This window comes from Rhinopithecus roxellana, chromosome 8 (assembly GCF_007565055.1).
Source record: "Rhinopithecus roxellana isolate Shanxi Qingling chromosome 8, ASM756505v1, whole genome shotgun sequence".
Classification (NCBI taxonomy): Eukaryota; Metazoa; Chordata; class Mammalia; order Primates; family Cercopithecidae; genus Rhinopithecus; species Rhinopithecus roxellana.
Window position 1 is genome coordinate 74,755,565 of NC_044556.1, and position 25,503 is coordinate 74,781,067.

Consider the following 25,503-nt stretch of genomic DNA (forward strand, 5'->3'; position numbering starts at 1 on the left):
GCCCCAGCAGTGCCTGAAATGAGACTGAACCTCACTTCACCACCCTTTGCTGCTCCTCACATTCTCCCAAACCTGGTACCCCTGCCCCAGGTGGCTGAAGCTGGACTCAGCTAGCCAGTACTCCCTAGCAAGGAGACTGGTTCTCTATGTGTCCTGGCTCCCCATGTGCTCTGCCTGCAGAGAGGCAGAGGTTGAAGCAATTTCCCGAGGACCTGGCTGCCTGGCAGCAGCTGGGTGTCCACCTTGAGAAGGATGGGGGGATCTCAGGAGATCTGCCTGTCTCCCAAGGGCTTTTCAGGCTCCGGAATGGCACATGTGGGAATCCCAGTCTTGTTGGCTACAACATGTTTCCCTTTCCTGGCAAGTTCTAACAGCTAGTGATCGGGGTTCTTCTTGCTGGAGAAGAAAGGGTTGAGGTCAGAGAGGGGCACTCTCACTCAGGGTGACCAGCTCCTCACCTCTCTGTGGACAACAGAGTTTGAGAAAGTAAAGAGATGCAGTGGAGTGAGGTGATGGAAGTCTAAAATAGGAAGGAATTTTGTGCACAATATCAGACTCTGGGAGCAGTTGACCTGGAGAGCCTGGGGGAGGGCCTGCCTAACAAGCTTTCAAAAAACAGGAGCGATTTCCACTGGACTGGGATAAGACGTGCCGGTTGGGTGGGGAAGACTGGCTTTAGTCCTGACATCGGATTGACTGGCGGGGTGAACTTCAACAGCCTTTTAACCTCTCTGAGAAATGAAAACGATGGCTTCAGAGGCCAGAAATAGAGATGCTTTGTAAAATAAAATTTTTTTAAAAAGCAAGTATTCTATAGCATAAAGGCTAGAGACCAAAATAGATAACAGGATTCCCTGAACATCCCTAAGAGGGAGAAAGTATGTTAAAAATAGAAAAACCAAAATTCAGAAGAAAGAGACTCACAGAGCTAAACCAGGATGGGGACCCTGGGTCAGGCCAGCCTCTTCGCTCCTCCTAGGACTTATTTTTGGTCTGACCACTCTGCCTTGTATTTTGCAGAATCATGTGAGGGCCAACCAGGGAAGGTGGAGCAGATGAGCACACACAGGAGCCGTCTCCTCACCGCCGTCCCTCTCAGCATGGAACAGACGCGGCCCTGGCCCCGGGCCCCGGAGGTGGACAGCCGCTCTGTGGTCCTGCTCTCAGTGGTCTGGGTGCTGCTGGCCCCCACAGCAGCTGGCATGCCTCAGTTCAGCACCTTCCACTCTGAGAATCGTGACTGGACCTTCAACCACTTGACCGTCCACCGAGGGACGGGGGCCGTCTACGTGGGGGCCATCAACCGGGTCTACAAGCTGACGGGCAACCTGACCATCCAGGTGGCTCATAAGACAGGGCCAGAAGAGGACAACAAGTCTTGTTACCCGCCCCTCATCGTGCAGCCCTGCAGCGAAGTGCTCACCCTCACCAACAATGTCAACAAGCTGCTCATCATTGACTACTCTGAGAACCGCCTGCTGGCCTGTGGGAGCCTCTACCAGGGGGTCTGCAAGCTGCTGCGGCTGGATGACCTCTTCATCCTGGTGGAGCCGTCCCACAAGAAGGAGCACTACCTGTCCAGCGTCAACAAGACGGGCACCATGTATGGGGTGATTGTGCGCTCCGAGGGTGAGGACGGCAAGCTCTTCATCGGCACAGCCGTTGATGGGAAGCAGGATTACTTCCCAACCCTGTCCAGCCGGAAGCTGCCCCGAGACCCTGAGTCCTCAGCCATGCTCGACTATGAGCTACACAGCGATTTCGTCTCCTCTCTCATCAAGATCCCTTCAGACACCCTAGCTCTGGTCTCCCACTTTGACATCTTCTACATCTATGGCTTTGCTAGTGGGGGCTTTGTCTACTTTCTCACTGTCCAGCCCGAGACCCCCGAGGGTGTGGCCATCAACTCCGCTGGAGACCTCTTCTACACCTCACGCATTGTGCGGCTTTGCAAGGATGACCCCAAGTTCCACTCATATGTGTCCCTGCCCTTCGGCTGCACCCGGGCCGGGGTGGAATACCGCCTCCTGCAGGCTGCTTACCTGGCCAAGCCTGGGGACTCGCTGGCCCAGGCCTTCAATATCACCAGCCAGGATGATGTACTCTTCGCCATCTTCTCCAAAGGGCAGAAGCAGTATCACCACCCGCCCGATGACTCTGCCCTGTGTGCCTTCCCCATCCGGGCCATCAACTTGCAGATCAAGGAGCGCCTGCAGTCCTGCTACCAGGGCGAGGGCAACCTGGAGCTCAACTGGCTGCTGGGGAAGGACGTCCAGTGCACCAAAGCGGTAAGGAGGCACGCACCTCGCTCTGCTCCTGCTCCGTGACACAGGTTCCAACCTTCCTGTCCATGCCCTGGGGCACACCTGCTCCCACACCACCACAGGCCTGAAATGAAAGAGGTTTTCAGACTCAGGTTATCAGGGTCTTATGTACACCAGATACTTGGGATACGTGTGTTGATTCGTTATCATTTCAAATATATGTATTGAGTGCCTATATCACACCAGGTGCTACTGTAAATGCTTCAGGCTTCAGCTGTGAACCATATAGCCCTACAAAGCTCACTGCCCTCAGGGAGATTATATGCTAGTTGCGTGAGACAAATGAACACATAATATATGTTAGTTTGCCAAATGGGGATAATGGCTATAGAGAAAAATAAACAGTGAAGGGGAAGAGGCAGTAGTTGACAGGACTGACTCACTGAGAAAGTGGTGTCTAAGCAAAGACTGAGGATGAGAAGAAAGGGAGTCATGCAGGTGTCCAGAGAAAGCATTCCAGAGAGAGAGAAAGGGTGAGGAGAATGTGCAAAGAATTCAGGGCATGCCTGCAGTGTCAGAGGAACAATAAGGAGGCCACTGCAGCCAGATCAGAGTATATGAGAGAAAGAGCAGCAGGTGATTGGGTCTATCAGAAGTAATGGGCACCAGGTCATGTACACACAGAGCCATAGACCATTGTGGTTCCCAGTGAGGGGGTCAAGTGGAGATCGGAAATCTAAGTCAGAGGAGAGGGAAAGGAGTCTGACTTGACCAATTGATGGAAAACTGGAGAAGAATCAAGAGTGTGGACAAAGGCAAAAGAGGAGGGGATGAAAAGCTGAGAATCCAGACCTGAGGAAAGCAGAGACAAGAAAATCAGTGGCAAGCACTGCCCTGTCAGAGGCTCATGGTGCTATCATCAAAGTATTCACGATCCACTCTTCCTTCCATCATTTATCCAGCCATCCAACCATCCATTTATTTATCCACCCATCTCTCCTCCATTCATCCCCTTTCCTTCCCTCCTTTTATTCTCCTATCCATCTATCCCTCCCTCCTCCTTAGCTCTCTCCCCCATGCATCTCTCTATCCATCCATCCATCCATCCATCCATCCATCCATCTATTCAGCCATTTACCCATCCCTCCATTCATCTGTCCCTGATCCTTCCCTTCATTCTTTCCTCCATCCCTTCATCCACCTATCTCTTTATCCATGCACCCTTCTTTTTTTCTCCCTTAATTTATGCCTCTATCTTTATCTATCCGTCATCCATTTGTCTCTCTAGCCCTCCATCTATCCATTCATCCCTCTCTTTATTCATCCACCATCATCCATCTACCCATCCCTCCATTCATTTACAAATAGTATTGAAGATCTTCTGAATGCCTGGCACTGTACTAGGCACTGGGGATGCAAACATAAAAAGACATGATTGGCTGGGCACGGTGGCTCACACCTGTAATCCCAGCACTTTGGGAGGCTAAGGCAGGCAGATTGCTTGAGCTCAGGAGTTCGATACCAGCCTAGGCAACATGAAAAAACTCCGTCTCTACAAAAAATCCAAAAATTAGCTGGGTGTGGTGATGTGCACCTGTAGTCCCAGCTACTCTGGAAGCCTGAGCATGGGAGGTGGAGGTTGCAGTGAGCCAAGGTCGCGCTACTATACTCCAGCCTGAGTGACAGAGTGAGACCCTGTCTCAGAAAAAAAAAAGAAAAAGAAAGACGTGATCACTAATCTGACAGATCTTAAAATCTAGTAGGAGAGAGAGACACACACAGAGAGAGAGACAGAGAGAGAGAGAGAGAGAGAGAGAGCGAGAGAGAGAGAGAGAGACAGCTGGCAACATAATGTAGTGGCTAAGAGTTTGAGCTTCTGAGACAAAAGCCAGGCTTCAAATTCCGTCTGTGTTTCTTCCTCCCTTCTTCAGAAGCACCTTATCATCTCTATGTTCTCATCTGTGAGATGGGAATGAGAATGCCTAGCTCATGGGATGATCAGATGAGATAATACATGGAGAGATTAGCACCATGCCTGGAAATGTTAGGTTTATCATTACACAGGGAGTTAACAGGGAGTGTGAGAAGTGCAAAAGTAGGTTTCCTATACACAGTGCTGAGGGCTCTGGATCTGCAGCCTAGAAAAAAATATATGAGACCAAGGGGCCCATATGGCTACCTTCTGAGTACTCTAAATTAAAGGTGCCTGCCATTGGGACCAAACACTAGTACTTGAAGCAAGAAAACATCATTCCAAGGCTATGCTTCTATTCCTGTCATCATTTGCTTGGTGTGGTAGAAGAGTCGTGGTTAAGGCTTTGAAGTAAAACAGATGGGGATTAAAAATCAGTCCTACCAGTTACTACTTGTGTGACTTTGGCAAGTTATGTACCTGATCTGAGCTGTAAGTTTTTCATCTTTAAAATAGAGATAATATTATCTTCTTCTGATGGTTAGTATGAGGATCAAATGGAAAATTTATGTAAAGTGCTTAGCACAATACCTGGAACATAATAAGCATTCAATAAATGGGCAGCTATGATTATGAATATTAATCACAGTAGTAAAGAGCCAGGTATTTTCTTAGTTATCTTACTGTTGTAAAATGAGGAAGCTGGACTAGACTAGTCTCTAGTTTTTTGTTTTGTTTTGTTTTTTTAACACCAAAATTATATGGCCACTGGCCTTAACTAATGGGGAGAAGTGGAGAGGAAATGTAACCCTCTGTAAGGGTTAAACGCTTGCAGAGTCCAGCCTAGTTCCCATAACCCAGTGGGGGCCTTGTCAGGAGGAAACTGCTGATTCCTGCCTGCTTCTGAGCAAGAGGAAAGAGGAAGATGACACTCTTCTCTGCTCCAGCGCAGAGAGACAAGCCTGGGCTAGTTACAAAAGGACAGGAAAGGCACTGGGAGAGAGGTGACAGTGAGTGGGGCCGGGACCTTAGAGTGGAGAGCCCCTTGCCTCCACCCCTTCAGTACCACACCCTTCTGGTGCAGGGGCTGCAAGAGGAATGGCCCCTTAAAGATCCCGACAGTCCAAAGGACCAAGACCCGGGGACCCAGAAATATTTTGGTGGCCTTAGAGGGGAATAAGGATAAATGAAAGAAGCTGTGGTCACAGAGCTTGATTTTAACATGACTGGAATAACATGGAAATCTCAGATCAAAAATTTGAGCTCTGATCCCAGAAAAGGGAGGAAGAAGGGGTCTATCACTCATTGAATAGCAGCTATGTCCTAAAGGCTAAGCTTGGCAATTTAAGTGTTATCTCACTTGCTCCTCACAATGACCCCATAAAGCAAGAGTTATCATCCCCATTTTACAGATAAAAAAAAACAAAGGCCCACAAAGACTAAGCAAGTTGCTCAGATCTCCACAGCTATAAGTGATAAAGTGGGGATTTGAATTTAGTTGGTCTATATTACTTCTTAGTCCAGGCTCTTTCTATGTAGCCCTTCTGTTTCCAAGGAAAGCCATACACCAAGCTCTCAACCATTGGAGCAAAAGTAAAGGCACATCAGGTGTTTGGAAATATCTGACAATATATTGAAAAAGAACTTGAAGAGAAAAGAAATTCTAGCCAATCCTAAGGGCTTAGGCTGAGAATAAATCTTTTTTTTTTTTTTTTAATAGTTCTGGAGATTCTAGAATCAATAAGATGGTAGCAAAATCCAGAATTACTAGGTTTTTGCTTCTGCATCATTTCTCAAAAGCTGACTTGGGCTATGCCTGTGCCCAGACTCTGTGGCCTTACCAGCCCTGCAGAAAGTGGGAAAGAAATGGAAGCCATGAAATTAAGGACTTTTAGAGCTCAAAGGAAGCTTGACAATTACTTGGTCCAATACTTTTACTTTACAGATGAGAAAACTGAGGCTGAGACAGGATACATGACATATGAAGGTCACACAGCTGGTTTCAGTAGAGAAAGGACTAAAATCTGGATCACTTTCTTCTTAGCCAGGGCAGTAACTGCCTGGAGTGTAGGGATGAGATGAGGAAGAGAAGTACAAAATGTAAAATGTGTAGCTGATAACTCTGACCAGCCTTTCTAGGGAGCTAGAATTCCCATGGTTGGCTCCAGTGATGTGCTGGTAAATATTAAATAACTGGCTCTATGCAGGCCGGGGAGGGAGAGGAAAGCTCTGGTTTGTAGCCCCTGCCAATTGCCATGGTATAAATACACCTATCCTGGCTGATTTCAAGCATCATGGGATGTCACTTAATGCACAGCTATCCCCTGTGAGCTGGCTTCAGCACACCACAGCTTCACTCCCTTTCTGAGAAACTCATTCCTTCTGCTCTGCGAGGCTCCATATTATCCCAGGTTCAAAAGTCATCTTAACCTAAAAATTTGTTTTCTTTCCTGAAGAATATACACACACAAGTGCAGCACCATCATTCCTACCAGTAGCAGGAGCAGCAGCTCTCTACAAAACACTACGGAACCACAAAAAATGAGCCTCTGCTCCCTTTGGGACTGAGAAGAGAAAGGAAGGGAAGTCCTTGGTTTAAAAAAAAAAAAAAAATCACATGCCATAACTTATAAACCAATTATTCCAAAGAAATGAGGCTGTCAACGAGTGATGATGTGTCAGCCTGCTCTTCCCTGGTGAGGGTGAGAGGAGGCTGAAGGGAGCAGGGGGGCAGGCTGCTCTGCTGCTTTCTATGATTCCTATGACAGCCATTTCCTTCCTCCTCTGGGATGCCTTCGCAGACCCAGAAGGAACAGCTGCCACAGGACGCGGGGCTCTTTCTGGCCCAGATCCTGCAGCCTTTGCCACAGGATTCCACATTGTGCCATTAACTGGGGCATGTCAGAGCATCCGTGCTGGCCCAGCCCTGTGCTGAGCACTGTATACAGAATGCAAACCCCTCAGCAGCCCCTGCCTCAGGAAGCATTACAGTCTTTGTCTTTCATTCTTTTTTAGATGAGAGACCTAAGATCTTGAGATCTTAGAAATCATCAATTTAACATTACCTTCAACAGCCCTACAGGAGGACCCTACTGGTCCAAGTTTTCACAACCAGTTTGTGGCAGAACAGGGAATAGGATCAAGATCTTCCTACTTTCTTTCCAGCAATTTTTTTTGTTTTTCTTTTTGAGACGGAGTCTGTCGCCCAGGCTGGAGTGCAGTGGCGCGATCTCAGCTCACTGCAACCTCCGCCTCCTGGTTTGCACACAATTCTCCTGCCTCAGCCTCCCGAATAGCTGGGATTACAGGCACACACCACCACGCCCAGCTAATTTTTTGTATTTTTGGTAGAGACAGGTTTTCACTATGTTGGCCAGACTGGTCTCAAACTCCTGACCTCGTGATCTACCCGCCTCGGCCTCCTAAAGTGCTGGGATTACAGGCATGAGCCACCATGCCTGGTCAGTTTTTTTTTTCACTTGCTCAAGATGATCTTTCAAATGTGCTCCGGTCACTCCTGACAGACACATTATGGAGCCACACCACCACTCTCTTTAAAGGCTGGAAATACAAAGGACACCACCTCCAGAATTCTCTCTTTATTATATTTACCCAAACATTGTTGAAGATCTATGATGCACAATAGTGGAAATAGCTGGACAACTTAACACAAATCTTTTGCATGCATTATTTCATTTGTTCCTTCACAGTTCTATCAGAAAGGTGAGCAGGTATTATTCCAAAGGAAGAAATTGAGGCATATGTAGATTAACTTTTCCAAAGTGTAAGGTACTATCCAATATTATTATGACACTTCCGATCTCTTTCCAGTATGGAAAGATAGTAGGGAGCTAGAATTCCCATGGTTGGCTCCAGTGAGGTGCTGGTAAATATTGAACAACTGGATAGTTGAATGGCCTAAAATTTCTTGTGCCCAAAGGGAGACCCTACAGCCCAAGAAACAAACAAAAAACCCTCTCTGGGCTGGTAGAAATCCTGTAATGTTGCCTTTAGACTGATTATGCACTGAAGGAACTCTTGTCTGAAATAGAAAGATCCCCACAGAATGCCATGGTCCCGAGGGACATTAAAATAAATAGCTTGACAAATTGATCCTAGTTCTCCTGGCAGAAAGGTAGATGCAGGTGACTCCAGGTGAGTGGAAGGTTACTGCCTGTTCTTTTGTCTGGCTTCATAAGAACCAACATGGAATTTGTGGGTGAGCTGGTGAGAAGATTTTGTCTGCAGCATGTGTTAGGGCCCCTGAACTCCCACATCTGCCTCTCTGAGGCCTGGCGTCCTAAGACTGGAAGTTGGGGATATGAGTTATATAGAGACTCCACCAAGCCTCCACTGTTACTCACCCCAGTTCCTTCCCCTTTCCTCCAGCCTGTCCCCATCGACGATAACTTCTGTGGACTGGACATCAACCAGCCTCTGGGAGGCTCAACTCCAGTGGAGGGCCTGACCCTGTACACCACCAGCCGGGACCGCATGACCTCTGTGGCCTCCTACGTTTACAACGGCTACAGCGTGGTTTTTGTGGGGACTAAGAGTGGCAAGCTGAAAAAGGTAAGAGTCTATGAGCTCAGATGCCCCAATGACATTCAGCTCCTCTGCAGAAAGTCCCTCTTGGAAGGTAGCTATTGGTGGAGATTTAACTACAGGCAACTTTATTTTCTTGGGGAACGAAGGTGAAATTGGGAGGTAAGAAGGGGTTAATTTTGTGACTTAGCTTCTAACTGCTTCCTCCAGCCCTCAGTCATTGGGTATGTAAGGAATGCAAGCATGTTTCAATATTTCCCAAACTTTAAGAAAAAACTTGAAGAAGGTACATACATCTGCAAAAGCAAAAAAAAAAAAAAAAAAAAAAAAAAAAAAAAAAAAAAAAAAAAAACACATTGCTCTTCATTCCCAAATCAAGCAAAACTAAGTTTTTGGTTACGTACATTATAAATCTCCAACATCACAAATCCCTCCCTAGGACCTGTCAAGTTGATTATACTGGTCTTTGTTGAATTCAGAGAAGTTGGTTGAAGCAGATTATTGGTCCCAATTCTAAGACCTGGGGCAAACGGTGGGTGCTGCTCTCTGATGGTGTATGATGCCTGAAGAAAACGCCATTCTCCAGTCTTTCCTTTTCCTGCAATCACAGTCTCTTCCCTTCCCAGCTCCCCACCCAGATGTGAGCTGCCAGGTGGAAGTAGACATTTTACCTTGTGTCTCCTTGGGCACTTCTGCCAGCTGGAGGGCACAGGCTGTCTGGGGCTGGCAGCATGGGAGGCCTCTTGTGCAGCAAGCTGAAGCCAACAGCTTGTGCCTGCTTGTCTAGTGCCTAGGGTGCAGAGAGGGTGCACAATCTGGTTCATTATATGGGATTAGAGCAGCCACATTCTTTCCGGTCTCAGCTAATCCCCTTTTCCCAAGCTTACCCTCCTGCCACCTTTCCCTAGTCCCAGCACCTGTGGATCAAGGAACATGCAAGACCTCGCTGCCTCTCACCCTTTGATGTTGACATCACCCTGGAGCTCTTTCCTTATAATCCATTTAGAGCCTTGGGAGGGATGCTGCTTGGAAATGTGGAAGGAGGGTAACCTGGAGTGAGCCCAAGGAAGAATTTCCATGTTCTGCTTGTTCTGAATTACTGCCAGGGGAGGTGAGAAGAACTAGTCTGGGTTCACCTAGTAGTGCTAAACCCTCCAGGCTTCTTCTGGTTCCCATGATACCAAAGACGTTTAACCATTTCCTCACTTGTGTAGAAGTTCCTACATGTTCCTCTTCTGTGCCCTCCACTCTGCCTGGGACTAGAGACCCTAGCTTGGCTTTTCAGCACGTGGAAGAGAGAAAGAATGTGGTCCTTGTGTTTGCTTTTCCAAAATGGGAAGGGGAGGAGTTGCTCTGTGAAATTCTGCTAAGGTTTAAAAGTGGCTTCTACCAGGAAGCCGTTTGGCTTGGAACCCTGAAGCTGGTTACTTCCCTGCTCAGCCAGGGCCACCACATCCAGTTGGGCAAATTGTGCCTGGCCTAGGGGGATTGTGTTAAGGAGCCTAGTGGGAGTTGAAATCCAGCCTGAGCTCTCCCTGTCACATGATGTACCCTGTGGTATAAACATCTGCCCAGTGGGCCTTCTCTTTCTAAGTCATCTGCCCATAGGGACCACCTTTTCCTAAATGGCACACAGGCTCTCTAAGGGCCAGCAGAAGCCACACAGGCTGGTGTGAGCACCTTTCCCCGACCTTCAGTCACTGCTCCAGGTCATGTGTGTCATTCTGTCTCCTTGATTCTCTTGAAAGTTCCATGAAAGGCAGGGGTCATGCTTTTTGGACTATTCCCTTCTTCCCCTTAAATCCCCTCACCAAGTGTTCACTCATGGGATAGGCTTCAAAACTGCTTTGAAAAACAGAACCATTCTTTAAGGAACCTTAGAGAGTGCCTGGCCCAATACTCTCATTATTTGACAGGGAAACTGAGGTCCAGAGAAGAAAATTGACTTGCCCAAGCATAGAGATCTAAGACAAGTTGCTTCTTGCCTTGACACCCAATTTGGCACCATTTTTACTTAAAGAAGCAGCTCTAGAGCCCAGGGAGGGAGACTGAGAATGATCTTCAGGTCCAGGCTTGCTACAGAGGTCAGCTAGGGGCTAGTGCTTTCACTCTCTTCAGATCTAGATGTGAATTAAGGAATCAGTGTATAATGAATGGATGGATGAGAAGTGAATAAAGGAAAAGGGACCCAACCAGACACAAAGGGACCTTGGGTTGCCTTTCCCCATATCTCCATGCATCGCGCACAGCACACACCAGGGGCTGCTTGGCATCTTTCCAAGTCACACACCTGAGTTGGCCAAGTTCTCCTGGCCTTATTGAAACCCTGACAGACAAGTTGCTGTGGAGACAAGTCAGCAGGTTCAAGGGCAAAGCTGAGGGCGTGGTTACCCACAGCTTGTTCTGACCTGTGAGTTGGCTGCTGCTTCTCACTCTTTGCTTGGCCTTTCTTTGGCAGTTTCTATGAGCTCATGATACCCCTCCTTCCTCCTCTGTGCAGCTCACCCTTCTTTCCCACCCACGCTGCTTTGAGGTACTTGACATTCATATCCAGGCCCCTGCTGGCCTCCCATCTACCAACTTACTTGCTCCCACCCCTCTCCAGAGAAATAACCCATGAAGAATTTATGGAATGTCCCCAGGAAACCCTACTATGGTCCAGGCCCCATAGCTCTTTCAACACAGGAAGGAAAATAAAGAAAAAAATAGCTAAGAGTTTGGAAAGGGAAGGGAAGGCGGGTGCGTCAGAACTACTCACTTCTCCCGGCGTCTGTCAGGCTGTCCAGCCCTCATCTACTGTGGCCTGTAGAAACAGGATGTCCCTGTGTATGGAAGTTTAGAGGAAGCAGAGACTTGCTAGAAGTGATAGGACCACAGGGCGCTCTTATGTGCTGTGTCACATAGCTGCTTATACACTGCTGTCTGCAAGATGCATAGAGAGCACCCTAGACAAGACCACTGCCTTCTGAGCTGCAAACAAGTGGAAGGAACAGACAGAATAAGGTTAAGTCCCCAAAACCTGTATGTGAGGATGGGCGCGGTGGCTCACGCCTATAATCCCAGCACTTTGGGAGGTCAAGGCAGGTGGATCAGCTGAGGTCAGGAGCTTGAGACCAGCCTGGCCAACATGGTGAAACCTCGTCTCTATTAAAAATACAAAAATTAGCTGGGCATGGTGGCATCTGCCTGTAGTCCCACCCCCTTGGGAGGCTGAGACGGGAGAATCACCTGAACCCAGGAGATGGAGGTTACAGTGAGCCAAGATCATGCTACTGCACTCCAGCCTGGGCAACAGAGTGAGACTCCATCTCAAAAACAAAACAAACAAACAAAAAAAACCAGGAGTTTGAGACCAGCCTGACCAATGTGGTGAAATCCTGTCTCTACTAAAACTTTGAAAATTAGCCGGGCGTGGTGGCACGCACCTGTAATCCCAGCTACTCAGGAGGCTGAGGCAGGAGAATTGCTTGAACCTGGGAGGTGGAGGTTGCTGTGAGCCTAGACCGTGCCACTGTACTCTAGCCTGGGTGACAGGGCAAGACTGTGTCCCCCCTCTCCCCCCAAAAAACTATATGTGCAATGCTTGCATAAGCTAAGGGTCAGTGCATTGCAGGTGATAAGAAGACATGCAAAGATTCACCATAAGGGTGGAATAATTCAAACAAAACAGCAACTGTAGTGTGATCAGTCTGCAAGGCTTTACTGAAAAGGAAGATTACCAGGGTCTGCTTATAGACTAGATGAGACAGATGAAGTGATGAGTTGGGGGACAGAAGGGCATTCTAGACCTTGGGTGCCACACTGAGAAGGTACAAAGCACATGCAATGAAGGTCCAACATGCAGAGGAGCTTGGAAGACTTGGACAGATAAGAGGGAAGGGAGACCCCCTGTGAGACTTTAAGCCCTAAGGAGATCAAGCGAAAAGGATCTTGGGATTTTAGCGAACCGTGAGGTTGACATGAGCCAACTGTGTGATACATTACTTTAACAAAGTTAGTCTTCATCATGATAATAGAAGAACAGCTTCTGTGTCACGAGACATAGTGACTCCACTTTACCTTGAAGATAACATCACAAGAGGGTGTTAAGCAAACTCAAGTGCCAGATAAACAAGAGCTGAACGGATGTGGGAATCATGCTATGTGAAAGGGAAAAGAGTGAATAAAGCAGGACATAGAACAGCTGTCTTTAGATAACATAATTTACTGAGCACTTATTATATGTCACATGCTATTGAAGAGCTTTATATCTGTTAACTCATTTACTCTTTTACTCTATGAGGTAGGTGCTCTCACCTCCATTTTAAAGATGAGGAAATGGAGGCCAAGAAAGGTTAAAAAATAATAATAAAGCCACACAGTAAATAAAATAGCAGAGCTAGGACTAGAACCGTGATTATCTGGTTTTACAATCTGCCGGCTTATTCATTAAGCTATGGAAGATGAATTAGGCTTATTCAGTGTGACCCCAGAGGGCAGAATAGGGCCACTGGGTAGGCGTTACAGCACAGCAGCTTTCCCCTTCATATAAGGAAAACATTTTTTACAGCCAGACTGTCCCAGGATGGAAAGAGCTGACTCAGGAGGGAATGAGGTCCTAGTCAGTGGAAATAAGCAAGCAAAGACTGGATGGTCACCAACCAGGGGTGCTGCCAAGGGGACTCCTGCATCAGATCTCATGGTCTTTTCAATGATGCTGCCACTATTTCTCTGGCTCTGTCAGCAAAGCGTGCGATGAAGGAGTATGGGCTGAGGCAGAGAAGAGGAGCAGAAAAAGGAAGACCAAGGACCCCTCGGTGTGGACTTTGGAATGAGGCTGGTTTTGAGCCTGCCCTCAGAGTAGCAGAAAGCCCCTCAGGGTCAGGTGGGAGGGGCTCGGCACAGACACGGCAAAGCCTGGCCAGGATGATGAGGACAGGCAGGCCTGGGGCCAGATGTAGGGGAGGGAAAAGCAGGTTATCCTGGGGCCCAGGTCCAGTTCCTCATGACAGCATCCCTCCTGGTTAAGAATAGGCAGTGAGAGTCCAGATGATACAGACTGAGTGCGAACACCAAAGCGGATGGAGGAAGAGTGGCAACAGGAACTGGAAACTCATTTTACATGATTTTCCAGGTTTCAGGGCAGAGACAGGTGGCAAATCAAGCTCATGTCATGGGGCAAAAGAGGGAGGATGTCAAGCTGAGCAAGTGAAAGATGCCAGGACAATGGAAGGAAGGACTATCTTGGGTTCAGGGTGAAGTTCCTTTGGTTTCTTCCTTCCATTTGCAGCTGCTAAACTGCCACCTCAGCCCAGGTTTCACATCCCTGCAGGGCTCCTCACAGAAGCTGGAGGGTAGTGTTTTGCTGGGGCTCTCTAGCCTCTCAGTCCCAGGGACCTTAAACAACAGCAGATGCTGCTGGCTCTCTTCTCCATCCCCATCAGAAACCTCTTTTGCTGCTCAAGCATTGTGACATGTCCTTTACCCTATCCCTTCAACCACTGTGCATGGCACCCTCCTAGACCCCACAGCATCTGGCAAGGGAGCAGCTGCTAAGGTGTCTACCTCCCTTGAGATTCACAGATCCTTGAGGGCAGGGACCTTCCTTTTCACATTCATCACCCCATCCCCACTGCCAGATACACATTAGGTGCTCATGAAAGTGATCTCAAATGTATTGGGTGTCTATTCTATGCTAGACATCTATTGGTACTAATTGAAATAGAATCAGACACCAACAGTGACTCCTGTTGATGTGGTTGGTTGCAAAGGAAGGAAGGTATGATGTGTTGGGTAGGTCGGTGCCGGGAGGAGGAGGGTTGGCATGGCAGTGGCATGAGAAGTAAAGGAAACAGGACAACTTCTGGTGGGTAACAGGAAAGGAGTTTGTTTTCTGGTTAACAACATCTGGAAGAGGGTGGGGTGGTAATCTCAGAAATGTTGGCTAGAAGAAGGGGACAGCATTTACACCGTTGCCTGGAGGGCCCCAGAATAGTACAGACAGCCATCTACTTCACCTGGATCAGATGCAGGCTTGTGTATAGCAGGGAAGCAGGCAAGAATGCCCAGGGAACCACTGCTTCCTCCACCAGTCTCTGTTTATATGACTCCTGGGATGTTTTTGTAAATCCCCAGAGACTTTCCAAGCTCTGGGGAGGGCCCCAGCCTATTCTGGCACTACCTTCTTTCCCATTAGCTAATGGTGGCCGATGAAATGCCTGTGAAATTCTTAAAGGAAAATTCTTTCTGCCTCTCCCTAAGGGACATACCAACCCAAGGTCTCCAATCCCTGGCCCACAGGAAGCCCTGACGTCCCAATTCTATTCTTCTCTTTGTAATCACACAAACGATTTACTAAGCAAAGCCAGGAAAACTGTGAGCTTCTTGCAGTAGCAGCTTAGGCGTTGGAAAGAATCCATCAGGAGCACCAAACTATTAACTCTCCTCAGCCCTGGGGTTAGTACTCGGTTATTTGATAACCCTGACTGTTTATAAGATACATTTCCATGGTTCTTTTCATCTTCCTCAAATACTTCAACTGAGGGTACTGATCGCCCCTACATTTTTACCCCATTTTACAGATGTAGGAAACTGAGTTGTAGTGATACTAAATGTCTTACCCAAGGTTATATGCTCACCCCCACCCTCCAATGCCAATATTGACATTGGCCTTTAGACTTTCTCTCCAAACACACTAACCTGTTACTTGGCTCCTCTCGTGGGGTGGAGTTGCCTTGGCGGACGGAAGGCCAAGTTGGATGAAAAGCTGAGAAACATGCCTTTCTCTCTGTGCCAGCCCCACCAAACAATAGCCACTCATTCCTCTGAGTGGAAATGATTCACTTGTCTCTCTGTATGAACCCTTGATTGAGTAAACAGCCAGAGCTACAGGTCCACATCTAAGAGACTTAGTGGCTCTCCTGGGACCTGAGACCGCCCGTCCGATACCCTAACTCTCCCAGGTGTCTCAGCAATGCTGGACACTGGGGTGGTGGGGAGTGGAGACCCTCTCCCCTTCCTCAGAGCCTGCATGGAAGGGGTGGGGTGGTGGTTCAGGGAGCTCACCACCACATCCCTAGTAATGAGTTTGGCTCCCTGCCCGGGCTCCCGCCGCCAAGCTTGCTGTTTGTTTTGTTGTTTTATAGGCCTCTTGGGTCCCCAGAACTGGTCTTCTGAAAGCTGGGAAAGGCTGCATTTGGTTGGCACAAGAAAGGGGCATATTTACAGAATGCCCCACTCCCACCCCCTCGACACACACACTCCGGCCAGCACATCTCCTTGCTTGACCATGGCAGGTGTAGACAGGGGATGTCGGCTCTATCCAGAGCCCCAGCAGACCCCAGGGAAGGAGGTCCTGATCTCCCAGAGTCATTCTGAAAGGGGAGAAACTAAAGACTCATTTATTTTTTGTACTTTTTTGTGTCGTTTCTAATATACTTCAATCTTGGACAATTCTTGTATGAGGCATCAGGCTGTGTATTCAGCTGGCTGTTTTGCAGTCTTAACAGTGAGCTCCTGCAGCTCAGGGCTTTATTGCAGAGCAGGTGAAACACAGAAAACTGTGTTTTGGGGACAGGGGGGATGGGCGTCATGATTCAAGCTTGCAGAATCCAGGTGACCTAAATAGGCTATGCAAAATTTTCAAGAGGCCAAGGTGCTGGTGTTTACAGAGGTCCTGTCTTTAGGAAAATACAGACCCTTTTACACCATTAATCCTTGCCTGTCTGTGGATTTGGAACATGGACATAGATCTCTGAGTTGGAAGAGACTTACAAAGACCACCTAGCCCACTATCCTACCTTCAAGTAGGGACTAATTTGCGTAACAAAGAGTATAGGGTCTTAGGAGAGATCCAGTCCTGACTCCATCCTACTAGCTGTATAACCTCTGAGCTTTAATTTCCTCAATGTAAAATGAGGACAATTCTGGTACCTGCATCATAAGATTACAGTAAGGATTAAATGACATAATTCATTATTGAACTGATATTTATTGAATATGTACTGTGTGCCAGGAGCTTGGTATAAAGCAGTAGAAAACAAAACTGTCAAAAATGCCTGCCCTGCTGAGGTATGGTGGCTCACAGCTGTAATCCCAGCCCTTTGGGAGGCCAAGGCAATCTGATCACCTGAGGTCAGGAGTTCGAGACCAGCCTGGCCAACATGGTGAAACTCCATCTCTACTAAAAATACAAAAATTATCTGGGCATGGTGGTGTGTGCCTGTAATCTCAGCTACTCAGGAGGCTGAGGTGGGGGAATTGCTTGAACTTAGGAGGCAGAGGTTGAAGTGAGCCCAGATTGCACCACTGCACTCCAGGCTGGGGGACAGAGAGAGATTCCATCTCAAAAAGAAAAAAAAAAAAAGCTTGCCCTGATGGAAATTATATCTTAATGTGGGAAGTCAGACAAACAACATAAGTAAGCACAATATATAGTATGTTTAGTGGGTGATAAGTGCTAAGGAAAAAATAGATTACAAAGAAATAATTCATGGAAGGGATAGAGTGCAGAGCTTGGGCACATGGGCATATGTGCACTTAAATATTGCTACAATTGTGACTTAACTTGTGAACCTCTATTTTTTTTTTTCCTGTGGAGTGGGGTAGTAATAAACACTTTGCATATTTGTTGTAAGGATTAAATAAAATCATGTGTAAAAAGTGCTTAATGTAGCGCTTGGCATGGAAGTGCTTTCTATTATTACTGCCATCTTTGAGGCTTCCCCAAAACCCCACTTCTTCCCTGGCTCCTTGGGGTAGTGAAGCTGTCAGATCAGGCTCCTTTTCAGTGACATGTTTGCAAGGTCAGATGGAGGAAGAGAATCCTGTCCCCTACTCTTAGCCCTGAGTCATGGGAAAAAATACTTAGAAGACGGGACCAGCTGAGCCGAACTAATCTAATCCTGCTGGACTTTGGCATCCAGTTGCATTAGTCACCAGTGAGAGGTTTCACAGTCTCATATCACCAGACAATATGTACTGACCCCCTCCCCAGGGTGGGGCTGAAGGAAGTGTCAGTTGCCCAGTTGCAGTTTCGCAGAATTAACTAAAACAGGCCCATTCTCCCCCTTTGCATGCCTCCACACCAACCACAATATCCTGTGCTGCACAGCTCTGCCTTGGATGAACTATGTGATCTGAGGGGACCTCAGTTTACTCATCTGGATCACCCATGCCTGCCTGGCAAGATTGCTATGCCTATCGGACATGGAGGATACATAACATCTAACACAGATCTTGACGTAGTAGATGCTTAATAAATGGCAGTCATTGCTGCTACCATCTCTGTTACTGCTAGAGTGACTCCTCCTGCTAGTATTACTACTACCACTCCTCTACTGTTACCATGTTTTTTCTGCCACAGTCCCAAATTCTCTTTGATTCTATTAGTTCATTAATCCCATCTAATTTTCAGATGATCAAGAAGGATTGGAGGCCAGGCGCCGTGGCTCACGCCTGTAATCCCAGCACTTTGGGAGGCCAAGGCGGGCAGATTGCCTGAGGTCAGGAGTTCGAGACCAGCCGGGCCAGCATGGTGAAACCCCATCTATACTAAAAATACAAAAACAAATTAGCCGGGCCTGGTGGTGGGCGCCTGTAATCCCAGCTACTTGGGAAGCTGAAGCAGGAGGCAGGAGAATCGCTTGAACCCGGGAGGTGGAGGTTGTAGGGAGCCGAGATCATGCCACTGCAAACCACAGTCACAGAGTGACTTAGGTCACAGAGTGAGACCCATCTCAAAATAAAAAGAAAAGAAGGATTGGGATATTTCATTACTCTATTGCAGATGGTGATTCTGAAATTCAGAGATTATGGACTAACTTGGGGTTGACTTGTAAATCAAGGGAAGATGTGGAAGTTGGAACCAGAATGACAAATACTTCAGGGTGGAGATGGGCCCAGCATATACCTAAGTCACTTGTGTAGCCCAAGATGATCAAACTAAGAGCTTATGGCTACTTTAACATCTCTTTCCTTCTTGCTAACATGTGCCCCTCTGTCCAGGGAAGCAGGAAATATATGGAGATGAACGTGGTGAAAATGAATCTGGAGCTCTGGCCTTCTGAGTCTCTTCCTGTGGTTATACCCTTCTCCTGGCCTCACCCTCCAGGAGAGTTTCTAGCTCCAAGGCAGGAAAGAGGTTCAGGAGCTGGTGCCATTGAATGTCCCAATCAGCCATCCCTGTCCTACCCTGTGTTCTGGTTTCTATGGCAAAGGTTGAGTGTCGCCAGCTAATCTGGAAGGAGAAATGGCATCAACAGGCTTTAATAACAAATCTGGAATTCCCACGCTTGACAATTCAGGGGAAGAGGCTGGGGAATTGGGGTTAAGGCCCCCAGGGGATAAGATTGACACTAGATCAAGATCAAGCAAGATCAAGAGTCTTCCCTTGAATGTGTATCATAGACTTCGTAGCCGGAGGGGACCTCAGAAAACTGATCTGGTCACTGACTTTGGACAAGTAAGATGTGTATTGTTCTATTTTGTGAATGAGAAAGCTGAGGCCTAGAAAGGTGGAGTGATCTGCGGAAACTCACCCAGGTTCTTACCCACAGAGGCAAGAGCAGAACCCAGGTTTTTGAATTCCAATTTTTGGGCCCTTCTCTATATCATTTTAAAGGACATTTTCTTTTCTTTTCTTTTCTTTTTCTTTTTCTTTTTTTGAGACAGAGTCTTGCTCTGTCGCCAGGCTGGAGTGTGGCATGATCTTGGCTCACTACAACCTCTGACTGCCTCATTCAAGCGATTCTCCTGACTCAGCCTCCCAAGTAGCTGAGATTACAGGCACGCGCTACCACGCCCAGTTAATTTTTGTATTTTTAGTAGAAACGGGTTTCACCATGTTGACCAGGATGGTCTTGATCTCCTGACCTCATGATCTGCCCACCTTGGCCTCCCAAAGTGCTGGGATTACAGGCATGAGCCACTGCGCCCGGCCTGAAGAACATTCTGCGCAGAACATCAGACTGACCTCGGCCTCTCTGGCATGCAGGCATTTTCTATGCAGAGCTTAAAATTGATCTAGGGATTTTTTCCCTGGAACAAGAGTCCAGCTGAGCTTCGTGTACCAGGCCTGACCATACAACCTTGATCTAGCGTGACCAGCATCCCTGAGCCCTCACTCCACATGTCTTGGGAATCTTACCAGAACCTGCCCAGCAGGGAGACTTATTTAACTTCTTGCCTCAGAGCTAAGAAGTTTTGACAAATCAGAAGAACACTGAATCGGGACCCTCAAGTCTTACATGTTAGTCCTCTCTCTAGGAATGCCACATTTTTGGATGGGGATAGGCATAAGGGATCCACTATAAATTAAGCACTTACTGTATGCTAAGCCTGGGCTAAGTGTTTTGTTTTGTTTCAGTTAAACCTCATCAACCCTGGAAATTGTAAAAATCATTGGTCTTATTTCCATTTATATATAACAAGCTGAGGCTCAACAAAATAAGTAACTTGGCAGAGTCACACTGCTACTAATTGGAGAGCTGGGATTTGAATCCAGAGCTCTCTGACTCCAGACCTGTACTTTTAACCACTAGCTTTTTAGCATTCAATTGAACTTCTCTATGCTTCCATTCGTCCACTCATAGCCTACCACTTGCCTGATGGAGAGCTGCAAGAAGATGCATGAGAGGAGGGGGAAGGGCCACCTCTTTGCACTCTTTTGAGTGAAGGTGCCCTGGAAACTCGGGACATGGCAGCTGTCACCTCGGCACACGCTGTCTTGCTTGTGTCCCTCTCCTCAGGCCTCCTCCTCCACCTCCCCACCCCTCTCAGCTTGGGTCACAATGCACAGGGTGGCAGCCTTTTGTGCCACACACAGTCCCCAGCTGACTCCCCTTTCTCCAGGCATCACTGTTTGCCATGAGCTTTCTGAAGGAGAGACAAAGGAGTGTTGCTGACAAGGCCAAAAGCTGCTGGGTAAAGCGTGGGGCCAGGGCCCATCACCCATGCATCCCTCGGAGCCCCCGGGCTCTTCTTCAAAGACATTGTCTGGGATCTTTTGTGTGCCAGTCATACCCATTCAGAGCTGGCCAGGCAAAGGTTTCAGTGGGGAGAAGGAGAACACTGAGAAATGGAGTCATTTTGATCTGGCAAAATTGGAAGAGACATTAATGCAATAGTTAACAGCAGACCACTGCTGGGGGGATGGGCCCAAATGCTTGTTCTCTGTTTATGGGGCTTATGCAATTCCATCAATATTGATGCCTGATGCCTTTGATTCTGACACTAATCATTGCTATGAATTAAATTTGCAGCCATATAATTAGGATTGCTATTAATAGGGCCCTGAGCTAAGCACTCCGATGCAGCGTGTCTTTTTCTTGATAGAAAATGGCATCCTTGGAACTCTGCTAATGGGACACACCTGGAATTTGCCAAGAATGATGTGAAAATTATACATTCTATATTTGTATTGGTCTTTTACTGAAATACCAGCAAGCAAAGGTGAGGCTAGAGGGAGGGTTTTCTCCTACCCAGTGCTGTGGGCAGCAATTAGGTGTCTCTGCTGCTCTTTAAAGTCTTTAGGAAAGGATACGCCAGAGCCAATATTGGTCACTCATGGCCAAGCTTCAGACAGCTCATAGCCAGGAAGTTCTCCTTTATGTCTAATCTAATGGGAGTCAGTTTAGGCTGAGACACTAGCCAACTAAGGGAAGAGGAATTTTCCTCATACCCTAAGCTTGTTTGAAAGAGGCTGAGCCAAACTCCTATTGATGGGCCCAGTTGGGCCTCGTTTCTAGGTGGATGATTAGGCAAGACCCCTACTGACAACTGATTTCAAGGGTCCCCATCCAGAGAGCTCCCTGGGCCACAGAGAACCCGTTAACTTCACACACAAGGATTAGCTCTCTTTCATGTTGAGATTCTTTTCCAGGTAAATTTGCAGCATATTTAGTCACTGGGAAACCCAGTCTTTTCCTGCAATTAGCTCCCAGTTCAGCTTCAGTGACTGTCAATGCCCCATTCACCCTCAGCCTGAGTAATCACGTGTCATCATGCCCAAGGGTTATCTAACCCTTTTCCAACAATGGCACATGTGGTGACCTCCCTTTATCACTTAGAATAATAATTTGTACCAGATGGCACAAGGGATGCATTAGTCCCTGCTGTTTTGATCTTCAGACTGAAAATAATTTTTCTTCTAAACCATCATTTATTGATTTTTTTCTTTCATAGTTTTATATCATTGAGAGAAGACAATGGTTTGAGTTCAAGTCCTAACTCTACTGTTTACTAAGTACATGACCTTGGCCAAGTTATTTAACCTCTTGGCAATTCAGAGTTGAGAGTTCTTGTCTTTAAAACGGGGATAATACTACCTACTTCAGAAAGATTATAATAAGGTTCAATAAGCTTCTAAATCTCTTAGCACAAGTCTAGTACACCTAATAAGATTCCCTGCCCTCCCTTTTTTCTTTCTCCTCACATATACCCAGATACGGAGGAGAAAAGAGATAGTTTTCTTTTCCAACATCTACCCCGGCCCTTGCCACCCATTTTCTGAGTACCACTTTATTTTCCACCCATTCTCAGGGACAACACACATAAAATTAATTTCTCCAAAGCAAATGGCACAATGGAATCTGAATTCCAAATGCCTCCAGTCTTTCTCTCCCCACGCACTGCAAGGGTGAACAGGAGCTTCTTGCCCCCACTGCCATGGTTTCTGCTGTTACTCTTTCTTCTCAGTCAACCCAGGGTCTTAGGTGGACTGAGTCCATTCTCCTGTTCAATTCTCAGGACCCTACCACAAACTCACAGGTGTTCAGCACCTCCATGATAGGGAGAAAGGAGAAAGAGCATCTCAGCACCACCCAAAACCAAGGCTACCTGAACACAGGATTTGCATTCACTTCTGTCCTCTGCCCCACAAATACACTGTACATTTACCCACTCTGTTTAAGTGCATGCTTAAAGTCAAGTGTGTGGCTAGAAAGCAATTGGCTAATGGTCAATATTAGCAGAGAACAATTTTTTTTTTTAACATAAAACCCTAGGAAACAGTGTGTTCGGTTGAGTCCTCAAGTACCTGAATTTTTTATTAATTACCAAACAGGTATTTTACTTTTCATAACTGAAGTTGGGCAGGGATGGGATTCCTGTTGGGTGATTGTTGGTGTTGGTGTTGTTTTGGTTCCTACTAAATAGAAAACATTAATCAGTTCCTTCAATATTGGAAATGTGCCTGCTGTTGGGCAAGTTCATGGTTACTCATAGATGCATTCAGTCACATGCCCAACATAACTATACTCGCTCCCTTCAGTTATCTTGTTGCTAGCAAGATCTTGTATAGTACAACCAAACCCCAAAATTAGACTCCCCCATGAGGCCATATAATGTACCCACCACCTCCCTTGTACCTTCAGTCTTTCCAATAGTCTAATGGCTGCCCCGCTTGAAGCTGTAAAATGTTTGGTAATTTCAGTCTCAGACAGATTGGTGGTATCCCCAGAGGAATGGTCATAGACAGAGAAGTGAAGGAAAAAATATGCCCAACCTCCCCCCACCATCAAATCAAAGAAATAAAAAAACTGTCTCCTTGGTGCCTCCCCAGTATTTATGTCTGAGCTCAGCAGACACCCCTGGGCTGCAGCCAGTCTATGTATTAGCATTAGTCCATTACACTTTTTATGATGCATGTTGCCCACCCCTAACCCCCCCAGAAAAACTTTTTATGACTGTCCTTTTCATTTCTGGATAAAGCTTCACAGAATGGCAGATGCCTGAATCTCCCCACTCTTTGGGGAGCTATTTGTAGGCAGCCTGTCCCAGGCCATAAACAACGGGAGATAAACCACAGCCACTGACAGTAAATGCAGCCAAGGCCACGGAGGTGCAAAAAGTAGGGGGTGGGATAAGCTTGGTGGAGTCTTGTACAAGCACAGTGCCTGGTGGGTCTGTGGGTCTCCCCTACTCACAGAAGGAGAGTCAAGAGACTGGGGCCGAAGAGGTTGCCACCCTCCCAGATCTCCACAAAAGCTCGAGGGAAATCTTACCGCTCTCCCTCATGCCTGTCTCCCCCAGTGAAGCCATGCATCCCTTAACTGTGATCAGAACCAGTCAACTTTCCAATCAGAAGGAGAAGGTTCACTTTGGCATCATTTTCTACTGCCAGCTCATGCTGCTACCTAGATGACTACATGCCACTCATCTCCCACGGATGCTTCTAGATCTTGGAGCAACTTCTTGGAAGTTTCTCTGCCTTCTCCCACTCACTCTTCTTGTAACACCTACCCCTACCTCTTCCTCCTCCACTCTCCAATGCTCTTCTTCTCCCTTGTTGCCAAGTTCGAGTCTTACCAATCCATCGCCACTACTTCTGGCTGATTAAAACTTCAGCGTGGACTCCGGTGGCCATGGTGGTGATATTTATTTATACCACCTTTTGAGCTGTACCCACAAGCAAGTCACATAGGACACTGCAGGAAACAGCACCTTGAGCCAGCTTTGCTCCAGAAAAGATGCCCTTGGGAAAATAAAAACAAATTCTGAATGAATACTAGAACAGTGGAGATTTCTGATTCTTCCTACACACACGAAACAGCAATCGAAAGGAAAGAAGGAGATGGAAGGGCTGGGAGATGGAGAAGGACAGCAGCAAAGCCGTGAATAGTTAGTGCATGGCGGGGTTTTGTTTCTCATCTGCCCCATCTTGGTGGCAGGATGTGTAGATAGGATGGAGGTAATGGTGTTCTTTTTCTTTTCCTTAGTTGGTTTTGGACTCCACATCAGATAGAGACATGTAGATGAAAGTGGTGTGCATTTAAAATGTATGTACACATCAGACTGCTGGAGATTGTAGCTATTATACTGCGTGTATTTTTTTTTCTTTTTTCTTTTTTTTGCAGGGAGCTGCTAAATTATTTATTGGGCACTGAGCTTTAATCTCATAAACCTGCCTTCAGGCCTCAGGCACCGGCAGCCTGAGCACTGCATAAAACACATACGTCGGGCGGGCTGCATGGAGCACTCCGGTGACTCTAGGTAGTGATTGTTCATTTTCACTCAGCCTTTTCCCTCAGATCAGCTCATTAACAGCAGGCAGACCCTATCAAGAGCCTTCTAGTTTTCCCATCACTGTGAACTTGGAAATTGATTTGCATCTAGTAGCAGACAGGGGCCCCCAACCTGAGCACAAAGTACCAGGGGAACTGTGGCAAGAGGCTGTTCTCACAGTCTCTTTCCTTGGCTGAGGGATCGGCCTAAAAAGATGGAGTAAATGACTCCAGGATTACAAACCATTGCTGGATTGTCCAGAGCTATGTGCCCCATGTGCCCTAAGCTATGAACCCCCTTAACTGTTTCCCACCTGCAGAACTCATGGGTGACTGATCCTGGACAAGTGTTTTTTATTTAAAAATTAAAAAACAAATTTTAAATAAAATTTTCAGTTATTTATTTTACATTAAAAAATTTTTTTAGAGACAGGTCCCACTCTGTCACTCCAGCTACAGTACAGTTGTGCAATCATAGCTCACTACAGCCTCCATCTCTTGTGCTTAAGCAGTCCTCCTGACTTGGCCTCCTAAAGTGCTGGGATTACAGGTGTGAGCCACTGTGCCCAGCCCAGACAAATTTTTTATATTTTGGGCATCAATTTGCATTTTCTAAGTGAAAAAGATCTTTATTATCCTCCCTGGTTCCAAGGTCTGAGAGCAACTCTCTTGGTATGAATCTCCTTGTCAGTCTCTTAAATGCCAAGATAATAGTAACCTCCTTAAACTTATTCATTGGTTTCAGTTGTATAAAGAGCTTTCGTAAATATATATATATTGCCCGTTTTGATCTCATCTTGTA

The 25,503-nt window shown here is 46.9% G+C and overlaps 1 protein-coding gene across 1 annotated transcript in view; it reads left to right on the plus strand.

Moving 5' to 3' along the window:
- PLXNA2 (plexin A2) overlaps nucleotides 1–25,503 on the plus strand; it is a 222,950-nt gene that overhangs the window by 24,688 nt on the left and 172,759 nt on the right. The window contains 2 exon segments of the mRNA XM_010365623.2: nucleotides 1,021–2,288; nucleotides 8,566–8,748. Coding sequence (XP_010363925.2) covers nucleotides 1,056–2,288; nucleotides 8,566–8,748 — 1,416 coding nt within the window. The 5' untranslated portion in view covers nucleotides 1,021–1,055.